Source organism: Leptodactylus fuscus, chromosome 1 (genome assembly GCF_031893055.1).
Source record: "Leptodactylus fuscus isolate aLepFus1 chromosome 1, aLepFus1.hap2, whole genome shotgun sequence".
NCBI classification, from domain to species: Eukaryota; Metazoa; Chordata; class Amphibia; order Anura; family Leptodactylidae; genus Leptodactylus; species Leptodactylus fuscus.
In genome coordinates this window covers 163,856,211-163,871,555 of record NC_134265.1, presented here as the reverse complement: position 1 = coordinate 163,871,555, position 15,345 = coordinate 163,856,211, and the positions used below count along the sequence as shown (strand labels likewise).

General features: G+C 41.4%; 1 protein-coding gene across 4 annotated transcripts in view; it reads left to right on the top strand.

The window, feature by feature from the left end:
• Positions 1-15,345, top strand: part of NFIB (nuclear factor I B) — a 354,487-nt gene that overhangs the window by 152,576 nt on the left and 186,566 nt on the right. Inside the window, exon 1 of one of the 4 annotated variants that reach the window (XM_075279432.1) lies at positions 8,471-9,030. The exons of the other annotated variants lie outside the window; for them this stretch is intronic. Within the exon in view, the coding sequence (XP_075135533.1) occupies positions 9,013-9,030 (18 nt within the window). The 5' untranslated portion in view covers positions 8,471-9,012. Of the gene's footprint in view, positions 1-8,470; positions 9,031-15,345 lie in introns of those variants that run through there. 4 annotated transcript variants of the gene reach the window in all.

The window sequence follows — 15,345 nt, the reverse complement described above, 5'->3', positions numbered from 1 at the left end:
TATTTTATTCCAAATCCATTTACAAGTTGTTTCTTGATATTGTATTACAAACTTCGCCGCCATGATTAGGAACGGAATCACTACCAATTATCTGCTACAGTAGCACACCCGATTTAGGAACTGTTGCTAATCATGGTATCCAAGTAAGGAGTCCAATATCAAGAAATGAAACCTGTAGCTGGATCTGAATTAAAAGGACTGTGAACAGAAATTTCTCTTTTATACTTTTATATACTGATTAATTACAGCTATATCTCATTACTGGACGCACGGTTTTACTGTTCGCTGCGGCACAGCCAGTTATGAGATAAAGCTGTGATTAATTGGTGTTTCACTTACTTATATGTGAAAGCACTGGCAGCCCCAACCACAATCGGATCACCATGTGGCAGCAGCCTAAAGAGATCACTATTTTCCAATGAAAAGAACGTGCAAATATGTTCTCCTTGGTAGAAAGGGGAAACTCGCTGTAGCACCACCTTTTGGATAGTAGCTCCCTATAGATCAATGTCTGGTTTTCCTGAGGCCTTGTAGAATAAGCAGAGAATAAAGCCATGCTTATCGCACTATACTGTGAGAGCGGTGAGGAACGCCTCCCTCCCCTCCTGATAGTACTCGTACATAGACGAGTACTGGGGGGTGTTCCTCACACTCTCACAGTACAGCGCAATAAGCACTGCTGTGAGGAAGGGCGTTCCTGACTGCCTGAAACGCCCTTCTGAGGGTGAAGAGCTGCGGCACTGGCACAGATAGCTCTTCACCAGGGGCACAGAACGCGAAAGTGCATTCAATTCAGCGCACTGTCGGCTTTCTAGCAGTATATATAACCGCATGTGCCCCAAGTGGTGAAGGGTCCTCTTTAATGAGACATAATTTTTCGTCTGAATTCCAGTTGTAGCAAGCCAGCATGTGAAATTTCCTCCCTTCTAGATATTGCACCAACTGTGAATGGTGTTAATGGATAGTGGAAGCATTTAGGAAACACCGCAACTCAGCTATGAAGTGGCAGTACACATAATGTTGCGGAGAGGAGTCGTCAAGTGCGGAGGTAAATAGTGCATAAAAGTCGCCAGTGCTCTGCTAAATCAATAACTGCAGAGTTCCAAACTTCCTCTGAACTTAACATCAGCACAAAAACTGTGGACTGAGAACTTCATGGCATGGATTTCCATGGCCGAGTAGTTGCATGTAAGCTTTATATCACCATGTCCTATGGCACACATTGTATGTAATAGTGTAAAAGAACGCTGCCATTGGACTGTGAAGAACTGGAAACAAATCACACTTCTCTACATGCCAGTCTGATGTACAAGTCTAGATTTGGGGAATGCCAGGAGAACCTTCCTGCCTGACTGCAAACTGTAAAATTTGGAGGTGGAGGGAATGTGGAAAGCCCTATGGAAGCTGTTTTAACTGCAGGGAAAGTGCTTCATAATAATGCCCATGGATTTCTAATGGAATGTCATGTGTAGCTGTCCCAACACGTTTGTCCATTTTATTCAAACATTGCTTTATTTATTATATCTTTCATATATTTTGCAGCAGTTTACTTCATCTATGGAGTAACACGTGTATTATTTATTTGAAGAAACCAGCTAAACACCATTTGTATGACAAACATTGTGTGATATCATGTGCCTAAAAAGACTGAAATCAGATATACAGTAAGAGACACAGAATAAGCAACATTTTTACACTCCACATTAATGAAAAGCAATGTTAATGAATACTCACATCTCCGAGTCCCAGTATGTTGTCCTATTAGCTATGTGGGAATAAATCTTTTACCCTCGTACATGTACAGATTTGGGCATGGGTGACAAAGTACTACTAAATACTGATTTGCATAACAATTACAAGTCAGACTTATAAAACAAGAGTCGACTAGACTCAACAACCTGTATAATTAGCACCTAATTAGGATGGATACAATACATGGTAGTAAATGCAGTTGAATGACTGTCATTTTAAAACAGTTAAATACCTTCTTGTTTTTGAGCCAGTTATTTTTCAAACCTCTTATTAAGAATTAATTCATAACTGTTTTAGACTTGTCGCTGCTGGCCACATACTAAAATCCACTTCAAAGATTTCCATTTTGGTTTTGTTAGCTAACATTTTATAGCAATATGTCATAACACAAAGAGCTGCACATACATAAGAAACTATTTTTTTTTTATTTTTCAAATGTCGACTTTTTATATCACACCCATTATGAGTGTTTTCCAGAATATTTGTTACATCAGACAGGTCATAACCCCAATTTAATAGGACGAGTGGAACCGTTTATTCCCACATTTTGTAAGAGCCAGGGAAGGACTAATGTTGCAAAGATATTTTGAACCTTAAACATTTAAGATTATTTTTCTAAAGATGTAGTGAAAAGAATATTGATTTTTGTACAAATTTTGCCTTTTTGTTGAACATTTAAAGCAATAGAAAACTAATGGTGTAATGGTGATCACACATTTTATATTGGAGGTTTATGATATTTATTTTTTTTCTCTTCAGTTATTTCATTTAACATCAATATAATAACACACAAAATAACACAATATAATACTTAAAAACCTCCTCAGTTACGTTCATTAGATTGTACCATTATATTATTTACAGTTTTCATTGACAAACAAGTTAAAGATTAGAGATGAGCGAGTACTGTTCAGATCAGCCGATCCGAACAGCACGCTTGCATAGAAATGAATGGACGTAGCCGGCACGCGGGGGGTTAAGCAGCCGGCTGCCGTCAAAGAAGTACCAGGTGCATCCATTCATTTCTATGGAGCGTGCTGTTCGGATCGGCTGATCCGAACAGTACTCGCTCATCTCTACTAAAGATCAGAGAACAGAAATACATAAATAAACTGTGCAACATAGATTTTAGAGTTGGGTTTAATAACTTAGAAGTCTAATTCTACGTCTCTATTTTTTTCATTAAAGAGGACCTTTCACCTCCTCGGGCACATGCGTTGTAATACACCGCAAGAAAGCCGACAGTGTGCTGAATTCAGGTTACTATCGGCTTTCCCTATCCGTGCCCCTGGTGCAGAGCTATCGATGCCGATATCGTAGCTCTTCACTGTTAGAAGGGCGTTTCTGACAGTCATTCAGGAACGCCCTTCCTCACAGCAGCGCCTATTGTGCTGAACTGTGAGAGGAGGCGTTGCTTACCGCCCAGCGACGACGCAATAGGCGCTACTGTGAGGAAGGGCGTTCCTGATTGACTGTCAGAAAAGTCCTTCTGACAGTGAAGAGTTATGGTACCGGCACCGATAGCTCTTCACCAGGGGGAACAGATCGGGGAAGCCGATAGTGCGCTGAATTCACTGTCGGCTTTCTAGCGGTATATAAAACTGCATATGCCCCAGGAGGTGAAAGGTCCTCTTTAATTAATAAAGGTGGCCTAAAACATTGTATTAATCTAGGAATCAACCCAAAGGTGTTGTGTTTGAGGTGTTGAGGGTATTTGGTCAGCATGGAATAGGTATGTAATAAGCCTTACATCTTTTAAAGGGGCTCTATCAGCAAAATCCTGCAGATAGAGCCCCACATATGCGTGCATAGCCTTTAAAAAGGCTATTCAGACACCGTAAAAGTTAAATTAAACTACCTCCCCGTTTTAAAATAATAACTTAAAAAAGAATGTTCTCTACTTACGGAATGTGCACCCTGGGCGGGCATTCAGGGTGTGCCTTCATCTTCTTCCCCGCCTCTTCTTCCTCTGACGTCTTCGGGTCCCGTCCTCCTCCGGCGCTTGCTCGCGGACACTGATAAAAAAAAAAATAGCCCGGGCGCATGCGCAGTAGCCGTAGTAGAAGCCGCGTGCTACTGCGCATGCGCCCGGGCTATTTTATTTTATCAGTGTCCGCGAGCAAGCGCCGGAGGAGGACGGGACCCGAAGACGTCAGAGGAAGAAGAGGCGGGGAAGAAGAAGACGGCGCACCCTGAATGCCCGCCCAGGGTGCACGTTCCGTAAGTAGAGAACATTCTTTTTTAAGTTATTATTTTAAAATGGGGGGTAGTTTAATTTAACTTTTACAGTGCCTGAATAGCCTTTTTAAAGGCTATGCACGCATATGTGGGGCTCTATCAGCATGATTTTGCTGATAGAGCCCCTTTAAGATGACGTCTTTTCCTTAGGTCACTGAGGCCACTGATTGGCCTCAGCGGATATATGTGGCAGGAACTGGACAGCAGACAGGTGGGGGTTTTTTTTATTTTATTTTTCACCTTCCCTGGCCTCTTCACCCTAATAATAAAATATCCTGGAAAACCCCTTTAAAGTTCATTGAAATCAAACTCTATATAAAAATAATGTTCCTAGAAATCCAGCACGAAATACTGCCCTCTTAAAGAGAAAATCAAACCAAACAAATTTTGCCCCCTAAGCTTTCACTGTTTTACTTATTATGCACATTCTTGTACAGACTGAACTCAGTGTTATCTGTGTGTTTACAGAGAGAGATAACATACCAGGCTTTATCAGCAAACTGCAATTAACTTAACAGATTGTCCTGCCTGCACTGAGTAAGTGACATCACAATGGGAGGAATACATTCACATTCCAGGCAAACAAAGCAGAATTTCTAAAGCAATATATTTAGAAAAAGGCTTCAATTTACATAAGCTACCAGTATAGAGAGGATCCTTGAGCTGGGACAACCCCTTTAATACAATTTTCCTGCTGACAGACTCCTTTTAAGACAAACTTACTTTGTACACTAAACTCTAGCCCAATTAGAAAAATGTATTTAGGCTGAGAGTACCAATTTCATGGCTATTAAATATACATTTGACTTAAAGAGGACCTTTCGTGTCCTCATGCACATGTAGTTTTATATACCATTAGAAAGCCGACAGTGCGCTGGGATTGGGCAGGGATTATGCCGTGGGCAGAGATTGTGCCAAAACTAATGGCACCAATATCTCCAGCCCCAGGGCATGTAACTGAAAAGCCGACAGTGTGCTGAATTCAGCGCACTGTCGGCTTTCTAGTGGTATATAAAACCACATGTGCATGAGGACATGAAAAATTATTATTCTTTCTCATTTACGGCAGTCATTGTACTTTAACTGCTACCTAAACTCCTACTTCTTGTCCTGGGCATGGAAAAGAAATTTGGGCCTAAGGGCTATGGCTGGGCAACACTACTATATCTCTAGATTAAAACAAACAGTTTAAACATGTTGTAAAGTGAATATTTTATGGGCAGTTGCATGTTGCACATTCTAATTCTGAGAAAAATAGTATCCTGCTGCCTTTTTATAACAGTAATCACATGAACTCTTTTTGGTAATGAGTATATTTCTATAAGTGCTTAGAACATGTAAGAAGTAATCCATGTAGATGGAAGAGGTTTGTTTTACAGTTTTTAGAGCATGCTAACAATCTTTGACCAATGTTCCAAAGAGAGGATTTTCCCTGTGGGAAACTATAAGTCACAATCAACAGTCTTTTAAAGACTGCATCATAAAAAAGAAGTGATGTTTAAGCCATGGTAAGAGGTACATATATTACATCCTGCATGATTTCTGATGCTGCAGACCAATTTCGGAATTATTCTGCAAATTGTGTTTATTGTGATTAATTGTTCAATTTTAAGTTCTATCTATGTGCATTCTAAAAGCATTCAAAATTACATTGTATAGAAAACTGAATGAAGCTTTCGTAGGGTAAACTTTTAAGGCATATTAATGAGACACGTCATAAGCTTGTGATTTTTAGGATTTAATCTACATGATAGGGAATGGATGTAAGGGTGCATTCACATGGAAGAAAATGGCGCTGAGTTTGGTGTGGAATCCGTGTCAGATTCAGCGCTGAAAAAAAAGGCTAGCAGAAAAAGGAACCCATTGAAGTCAATGGGAGGCTTTTTTTTCAGCGCTGAATCTGACACGGATTCCACACCAAATTCAGCACCATTTTCTTTTTTTTTTTTTTTATGTAGATTGTGAGCCCCACACAGAGCTCACAATGTACATTTTTCCCTATCAGTATGTCTTTTTTTGGAATATGGGATGGAAATCCATGCAAACACGGGGAGAACATACAAACTCCTTGCAGATGGTTTTTTGCCCTTGGTGGGATTTGAACACCAGGACTCCAGCACTGCAAGGCTGCAGTGCTAACCACTGAACCACCGTGTGGCCCCTTTCAGCACTATTTTCCTCCGTGTGAATGAACCCTAAGGCCAGGGCCCCACTGGCCGGAAACGCTGTGATTTGGCTGCAGCGGAAATGCTGCTGTAAAAATCACGGCGTTTTGCAGTACTTGCAAAGTGGATTGGGATTCATGCAAATCCCATGCCCACTTTGCGGAAAAAATCGCAGTGGGAAAAATCGAAGGAGGAAAACTCTGTGGACTTTCTGTTCAAAGCTAAAGTGCTGCGGTTCCGGCCCATGGGGCCTTAGCCTCATTGGGTTTTGTGGATCTCAGACGCACATATGTGTTGAACCTCATTGAAGTCTATGGGAGTGCTCTGCAATTTCTGGCAGTCCCATTAAGTTAAATAAAGTACAACTGATATGCGGGTCACTTGCTCCACTCAAGCAGAGAGCTACCTAACCCGTTCTGGAAATCTATGGGGGTCTGACTGACCTGACACTTATCCCCAGTCTTGTGGATTGTGCACAAATGCCAATAGTGGCACAAACACTGTACTGTCTAATATATTTACTAGAGATGAGCGAGTACTGTTCGGATCAGCCGATCCGAACAGCACGCTCGCATAGAAATGAATGGACGCGGGGGGTTAAGCGGCCGGCCGCCGTCAAAGCGGAAGTACCAGGTGCATCCATTCATTTCTATGGAGCGTGCTGTTCGGATCGGCTGATCCGAACAGTACTCGCTCATCTCTAATATTTACTATTTTCCTGTTTGTAAGGCACTGTGGTATATGTTGGCATAAAATGAATAAAAATTAGTAATATTATATTTATTAAGGTATACAAAGCATATAAAAGAACAGAAAAGAACATAAGTATTCAGAAAAACAGGAAACGTGAAAATTAGCTTTTCATGTATATTGTCTTATAGATTTGTAATGGGGTGCAAGAACAGATAATTTCAGGGCTTCTCCCAGTAAAAGCTCACAACACTGTGTTGCGCTCTTAGAGCTACAGACACTGACGTGCCAGACACATTCTGCTAGAAAAAGGGATTGATTCAATTGGCATCATGTGCTGATTTCAGGGTCCTTTGACCTGTCTGGGTCTCTCAGCAGACTAGACTTCTTGCTGTACACTTCTCTTGTCTATTGGTTGTCTGCTCATAAATATGGAGAACAGCTTCTCTGCCTCCCCCCTTCCCTCCTTTTCCCAGGCAGGCCACTTCAGACTATAACTATGTCCCTAGAAAACTCTCCCCTCCCTTTCCTATTTTTCATAGCCACAAGGAGGAAGCCAAGAGCTGAGCTTCCCAAGTTTGGGGAATTAGAAGTGGACAGGGGTGCAGTAAGGGAAAGTTAAGCCAGAGGCAGAGATGGATTACGTTACACAGGAAGGCATACATTATTACGAACCAGAAATATGCAACCACCCATGATTTTTTTGTAATCTTCTTTTAATTCATGGGCATTATCTGTAACGGTACGAATTGTGTGTTATTCATCGCTGCAACTCTAGCATTGCAGGGCTAAATAACAAGTTTACCAACAGTATAAAAACTTACACTTCAAACACACACTTCGATTATTAACCCTCCAAACGCTAGTCGCACGTAACATTTCTTGTGAATGATATACATCACTAGCCATGATAATAATGGTATTAAAACTGTTATCTGACATGCTTTACATTCCTTCGCATTTAACAGTGATAAATGCTACTGCTAAGGTGTTAGACATTACATTTGGGGGATTGCAAGTGAACAATATTTGCAGAGAAGGAAATAATTTTCACTGGGAATTTCAATTTCTTTCCACATTATGCAGTACAAGTGTAACAATGGAGGATTGTATGGTTTAAAAACTTAGCTGTGGAAAACTAGATATAGGTGATAAAGACTGACGTGAGTGAGTGAGAAAGGAGAGAAAGAAAGAAAGAAAGAAAGAGAGAGAGAGAGAGAAAAAGAAAGAAAGAAAGAAAGAGAAAGAAAGAAAGAAAGAAAGAAAGAAAGAAAGAAAGAAAGAAAGAAAGGAGTGAGTTTGAGAGAAGAAAGAAAGAAAGAAAGAAAGAAAGAAAGAAAGGAGTGAGTTTGAGAGAAGAAAGAAAGAAAGAAAGAAAGAAAGAAAGAAAGAAAGAAAGAAAGAAAGAAAGAAAGAAAGAAAGAAAGAAAGAAAGAAAGAGAATTGAGTTTGAGAGAAGAGCAGGAATGCAATCTTTCCAAGAGGGGAGTGCCTGCAGAAGGAGAGTGGAAGGGAAGTTCTAGGAGGAGGTGGGAGGGCAGTGACAGCTGGAGTGGAGAAGGGGGGAGCTGGTAGAATAGGGAGGAGAGGAGAAGGTGGGAAGGGTGAGCAGGGAGCCGCCGCCTTCCTGTCCAATCAGCAAGAGGTGGAACTCGTCCAAGTGCAGAAGCGAGTGTGCTATGAGCTGCCTGATGTGCACAGCAGAGCCAGACTGACAGGGGGGCCAGGGAGACACACAGGGGAAAGAGAGGAAAACCCTGCCAACAGCACTCACAGACCAGCCCAGCTCCAAAAAAAACGGGATCAGCCTCTCCTGGACCGCGTTCAAGCCACCCTCCAGGAGTGCAGCACTGCAAGTACAGCTCTAGGCACAACAGGCACTCAGGCTGCCTTTACTGCCTTGTACTTTGACTTCATCACCCTGCCCTCTGCCAAGACATTATTATTTTTCCGGCTCTGCTCTTCATTTCTTACACGTATTTCTATATATATATATATATATAGAAAAGCATCCTATGAACAAACAGAACACATAGCAGCCCACATAAGACTTGCAGTCACTCCTGGGAGTCAGATCTTATAATAAAACCCCAGACCCTGCCAGAGACATTCACTGTCACCTAAGAAATGTGAAGCCACCGCGCCTGTGCTGGATCCCCATAAGTTAATGCAGTCCAGTGCAATGGTATGTGCCTTGGACGTTTTCCATCCACGTGTAATGCCCTGTGATCTGCCCTCTGACTAGTCTAGCATTATGTGTGTGTGCTGGGACTCTCAGTAATAAGACTTGTTGTGGGATGAGCTTGTTTGTCTTGTGCTTTTTGGCAGTGTGTGGATGTGGGTCACACGTCTGTGCCAGCAATCAGTGGATGGAGCTTGCGTCCAAGAGTGCTGAACTTGGCTCTCATCCTGCCGCAACACTTCCCACCTCATTCTGGCACAGGACACAGGAAGAACCTGGCTGTACTCTGCAGCAACCTTTCCATGCATCAGCCTTACTATGATTATTGCTGCTGCTGCTGCTGTTGTTGTTATTATTGCTTATTGTTTTCTGCATGCAATGTCCTTTCTACATGGCTGACTATTGGTCGCACTGTGCACTGGCTATATCCTTGTTTAACCCCTACAAGTGGATTTAGATGACTCTGATGTCATTGCTAAGGCTTGGAGTTCCCTTGCTATGACTGTGAAGGTGTGGTTTATCTCTGGGTAATACCTGCCATAAATACATAGCATTGATGATAACCTATGGCTGGAGATTAACCATTATTTTCCCATGCTGTTAGCATCTAGCTAGAAGGCAAGCTTTTCCTTCTGGTATTGTGAATATACTCAGTAGGCCAGTGGAAGGCGGTGACTCAGTGATTTTAGCTGGATCCATATGTGCCATATGTATGTGCTCCTGGTGGCTTATGTTTTCACGTTTTGCCTTGTCTTTAAATCCTGGTGAACATGAAACCTTCTGTTCTACACCTGCTAAGCATTCTGTACATTACCGTTCTGCAGGTCCTAAATATTAATCACTGCCATATATATATATATATATATATATATATATATATCTATCCATGAGTCCACTTCTAGAACAGTGCACTCTTTTATTTCATAATGTTGCTTTTTATTACTCAAACTCAGTAATGTATTCTGTATTAAAAGTTTCTCTTAGTGTTTATTGTTTTCTGCACGTTCACATTGACTGTTATTTGCACGTCATGTACCATTGATGCAATTGTCATATAACGCACTTTGTAAATATCTATGACAGGGCACAGATCAGACAGGTTGGTTGGTGTGGGTTATGCTGTATTCCCTAAATAAAAGATGGGACTAAGATTATGGAGGATGCTGAAACGAAAAATAGGTACATGACTGAAAATAGCGAGAAAGTAATTGTCAAAGGGTGTGATTGTCACTTTATATGCAAATGACTAGGTCAAGTCACTACCTGAAGTTTCTAGCACAATGTGGATTTTTTGGCATAATATATAGTCAGAATGATTGCAATGATAAATTCATTCCCTAACCGCAATCATTTCTGCTTCATTTTGGAAAAATATTGGTAATATAGTGATATAATAGAAAACAGATTAGTGAATACCCAGTATTATGGGAAAGAAGATTGTGTAAACAGTTTAGGCTTTGTCTTGTAGCGCAGCATTGTCACTAGTCTCAGTTAATGGACAGTAGGTTTGGATGAATGTGTGCTTGACCTAGTCTGGAGTTGTGAGTAGTTGAAACTCTCAGGTTGGAGGGGGTTGGCCATCTCTTTACTTTGACACAAGGAGCTGAAGTGGCGTGATGTGAATTATTATTAGTGCACTGAACATGCCTGTCTCCCCCTCCCCCTCTCTTGCTGCTTGCAGAGCACGCTGCCATTGAACTTGAGACATGACAGACAAAATCTGCACTTTCTAAGTACAGTAGCAGGCAAGGAAAAGGTGCCAAAATATATGTGATTAACCTCAACTACAAAAAAAGTAATCTGCCTTAGGCTGCACTAACAAAGCATGTACTTTTGTGAAGTCATGTGGATGACGTTGCACCTGCTTTTACAGTAAGGCGTGTGTATGTATATAGCTCGCATAATTTGTAGCTGTGTATAGTTCAGCTTCACATTGGGTAAAAAAGTGGAAAATGATGTTTGAATGAATGATCTAATTTGTATCTATGTAACCAGCATAATTTAGGAAAACAAAATTGTAGACTTGATATATTCCTAAACCAATATCTGAATCTGTAAATGTATGCTACAAAATCACAGGCTGACTTTCAGAACACTACACTATTGTGACATAGATGCGTCAGTATTATCAACAACCAGCACTGGAAAAAGCAAGACAGAAAATGAATGGTGTTTTATTGGGCGTTCTATAAAGATGAGAGGCCATGGACACAATGGAGAAAATAAAGGATAGAGGAATGAAATGTAGGAGTTCAGTTATTCTCAATGGAGTAAAATTGCTTATATGAACAGTGCTATGTAATGAGATTACTACAATCTTTATTGCGCTTACATTATTAGCCTGACTCAATTTTATCGCTAGGCCTTGCAGAACTACATGCACAGAACCTTGTGTACTACTGATTCCATATGCTGCCGTATGGTGCCTCTGTAAGTCACAGTATTAGACCGGATTCACACAGCCATAATATGTTTATATTATACCAACTGTATTACAGCTGCAAATCCCATCCCAGATGCAGGTCTAATGACCCGAACTAGCAGCATCATAGAGTTCTACGATGCGGTAAATTTGTGTCAATATACCTTCGGATGGGACAGGATTTGTAGCTGTAATATGGTCTGTGTAATAAGGATGAATTGTGAAGTATTCTCTCCTAAAAGGCATGATGCAATTGTTTTACATAAGCAATACAACAGAATAACTTCTGTACGCCTGCATATAAAATCAGAATTATACATAGCATCAGAAGAACCCATACCGTATTTGTTTATGGGGTGCTGTATTACCACCATGTGCACATCAGAACTTGTCCGCCTTGGGCCTTACTTTGTAAGGTTTATTGATTTAACAGCTTGGGTGTCAAAATCTACGAACCCTGCTTGTATAGGTGATATTCCAAATATGTGCTGCATTTTTATCCAGAAATCTCCCACACAATCCATGGTCACACAGAGAAAAAAACAAGGCAAAGCAGATGTTCTAAAAAGCAAATAAAAAGACACTCCAGGACTCAAGCCTAATATAAATGAAGGCTCTTTTTATAGATTAGTGGCATCAACATTGAGGACAAGGTAAAAAATGAGTATGGTTTGTATTTCAGTGCAGAGTGCTTGTTGTGAATATCCTGTGGTTTCAAAAATCCTCCCACTTATTCCCTGGTTCAGTCAATTACCCCATTCATCTGTGGGACAGGCTCAACCTAAGGGAATGTACAGAGCTTCAGATTTCTAAATGGCCAGGAAATTTATAACCCAGGCAGAGTGCTCAGTAATGACAGTTACATTATTAGCAGCGTGCAATTCTTGACTTTAGTTGTGTTCAGAAGGAAAAAGTTATCTTCCAGTAAACATGCCTGTCCCTGGATATAGAATCATTTTACTAAGCTGCAGTCTATTGACGAAGCAAGTTAAATACGTTAGGAAATAATTGAGTAGAATTACTTCTGTGTAAGGGTCAACAAGTAGGAGAAAGGTGGGAACATTTATGGATAGAAAATACTACAATATGTGGATATATTTGAGATCTGTGTCTATTATATAGCTTATATGCACAATTATTGTTTGTAAGGCTAAGGCGCACCTAAAAAAGCTCTGTGGGAAAAACAATGGCGCAATGTCAGAAACACATTCTCTTTGCTGGTACTGGAAAATGCATTTTTTATTCTGCTGTGTTTCCGTTTAGTCTAATGCCCCACATAGCAGGCCACAGCAAAAATGCACTGTGGGAAAAACCGTGGCGGGAATGCATTGCGGTTTTTCTCACAGTGCTTTTAACACAAAGTCTGCAGAGATTTCCTTTGCCGAGTTTCTACTTCCATTATACCCAGGGAAACCCTACAGCATTTGTGTAGGTATAATTGACATATTTTAGAAGACCTACCAGTAATTATAAATAAACCTTCCTTTAGTGTACAATAAAACATGTGAAAGCTGCTATGGACCCTTCTGTGCCTAAGGCTGTAGAACTGTTACTTCTACTGATAACTTCCACTACCTGTACTCTGTGCAGGTCAAGTCATCTCATAGGAGCATCCATATCAATGTTCATATTCTGGTTAGTGACTATCGTGTGGTCATGTATGATGGTGTCTCAAATATGTAGTCATGAGAACCTAACAGCTGTGTAAGGCCTCGTTAACATCTGCGTTGGTATTCTGTCCGGAGGAGTCTGCATGAGGACCCCCCCCCCAAACGGAATACTGAGCGCAACTGCAAGCACTGTGCAATAAAAGCACACGGACCCCATAGACTATAATGGGGTCCATGTGCTTGCCGCCAGATCTCTGTAGGCATCATGTGGACAGGAAAGTAGTTCACAATCTAATTTCCTGCCCGCATGATTCGTGTGGGCACTGCGCGGCAAGCACACGGACCCCGTTATAGTCTATGAGGTCCGTGTGCCTTTGCTGCACAGCGCTTGCAATTGCGTTTGGTATTCCGTTCGGGGGTCCCCATGCGGACTCCCCCGGCAGGAATACCAACGCAGATGTGAATGAAGGGTAATCTTAGGCTTTAGGCCTTTAATGTTAAGTCCTGAAAATACAACAAAGGGGTAAACTATGAAACGTTTTTCACATTTTCTAGTGTACAGTACATTTTTAAGGGCCTTTTCCCACCACTCAGATCTCCAGTTCTTAAAATCTATTAATAGATGCTGCTCCACTGATTCCAGTATAGTTGGAAATTTGTCTCTAGCTCCCACTGTTCCCGAGCACTCAGGTAGTTTTGTTGCCTGATATGTCACTTGGGCTCTGTACTGTCAGGTGGGCGGTGTCGGGCAGAAGCAGGAAAGGGGACATAAGTCAGAGCTCAAATCAGAGGCAGCCAATGTCAGAGCTCAGATTTCACACAGCTTGTTTGCTCCTGTCTGACACCACCCTCCTGACAGTATAGTGCCTAAATATCATATCAGGCACCAAAACTCACAGCACTTATTGCTCAGAAATGGTTGAGGCTAGAGAAAATTTTCCAACTGCCGCAGGATCAGTGGAGCAGCACTGATGCAAAGAGCTGGATCCGGCAAATGTCATCATAAACTATTTTATCTGTGAAAAACCTGTCAAATGAAAATACAGTCTGATCTGCAAGCAGAATGTTATAGAGCAGGAAGAGTTGAACCAATTGATATATAGTTTTATGGAAGAAGAATCAGAAAAACCTTTCTTTCAAATCTCTGCTACTTATGTGGGTGACCCAACTTAGGGCTAGTTCACACGTTGGGGGCCGCGTGGGTTTTGACACAGAGAGAGACGCGGAGAGACGCGTCTCTCTCTGGTCAAAACCCGCCTGCCACGACCATCGCGGTCGGGGCTTTCCCCTCCGTAGCCGGCTCAAATGAATGAGCCGACACAGGAGGGTGCTGCCGCTAGGCGGAAGCCGCGGTCCAGCGCTCCACGGCTTCCGCCTGAAGAAAGGACATGTCGCGTCTTTTCACCGCTAGCAGCAGCCCGCCGCTAGTGGAAAAAAGAAGCCCGGTGGTCTGCATAGACCACCATTGTAAAGGGGCGGTTTTTGAAGCGAAATCCGCTGTCAAAAACCTCCCCTTTGCTCACGTGTGAACTGACCCTTAGTGATCACTTTCTTTCAATCACCAAATAAGTCCGCCTACTTGAAAAATAATCTAAGAATGAATACGTGAGATATACATGAATACAAGATATTCTGGATCTTTTCTTGCAAACCTATATATCAGTCTTCTCAGCTCTTCCTGCTCTGCAGATCAAAATGCTTATTTCATTTAACGGGTTCCCTTTAAAAGTGAATGCTAAAAACATAAGTATCACCTATTCATCTCTTCACCAGACTCTGCTGTCCCTTCCTGCTGCTGAAGGAATGTCGTATTAGGTCATGTTTTATATAAGAGTTTTTTTTTTTTAATGCAAATGTGCAGATGGATAACTAAATGTTTTAATCAAGGTAAGTGGTTATTATGAAGGAGGCTAAGGCATCAATGGGATAGGAATGAGCTGTCATTGTGAATTGTTGAGTATATTTCCTTTAGAATCAGGGTCACCCCTTTTTCATGTTTGGTATCCATGGCTGTCCTTACTATTGTGTGACGTGAATGACACCACAGGAAATTCTGATATTTATTTTCGGAGATCTGCTACTGCATGCTGCTTCTGTTGAATGATTCATTTATGCACAGCCTCTTGGTGGAGTTAAATATATATTGGTTTCTGCATTGCTAGCAATGTTCACAGACAACAACTATTTACTTAGAGAAAGTTGTTGAGGTTGGTATTAATAAGCTTAGTAATTGCAGATTGTGGGAGCCGCCTCTCCATGACCTATAAAATAACTCATTATTGCAGT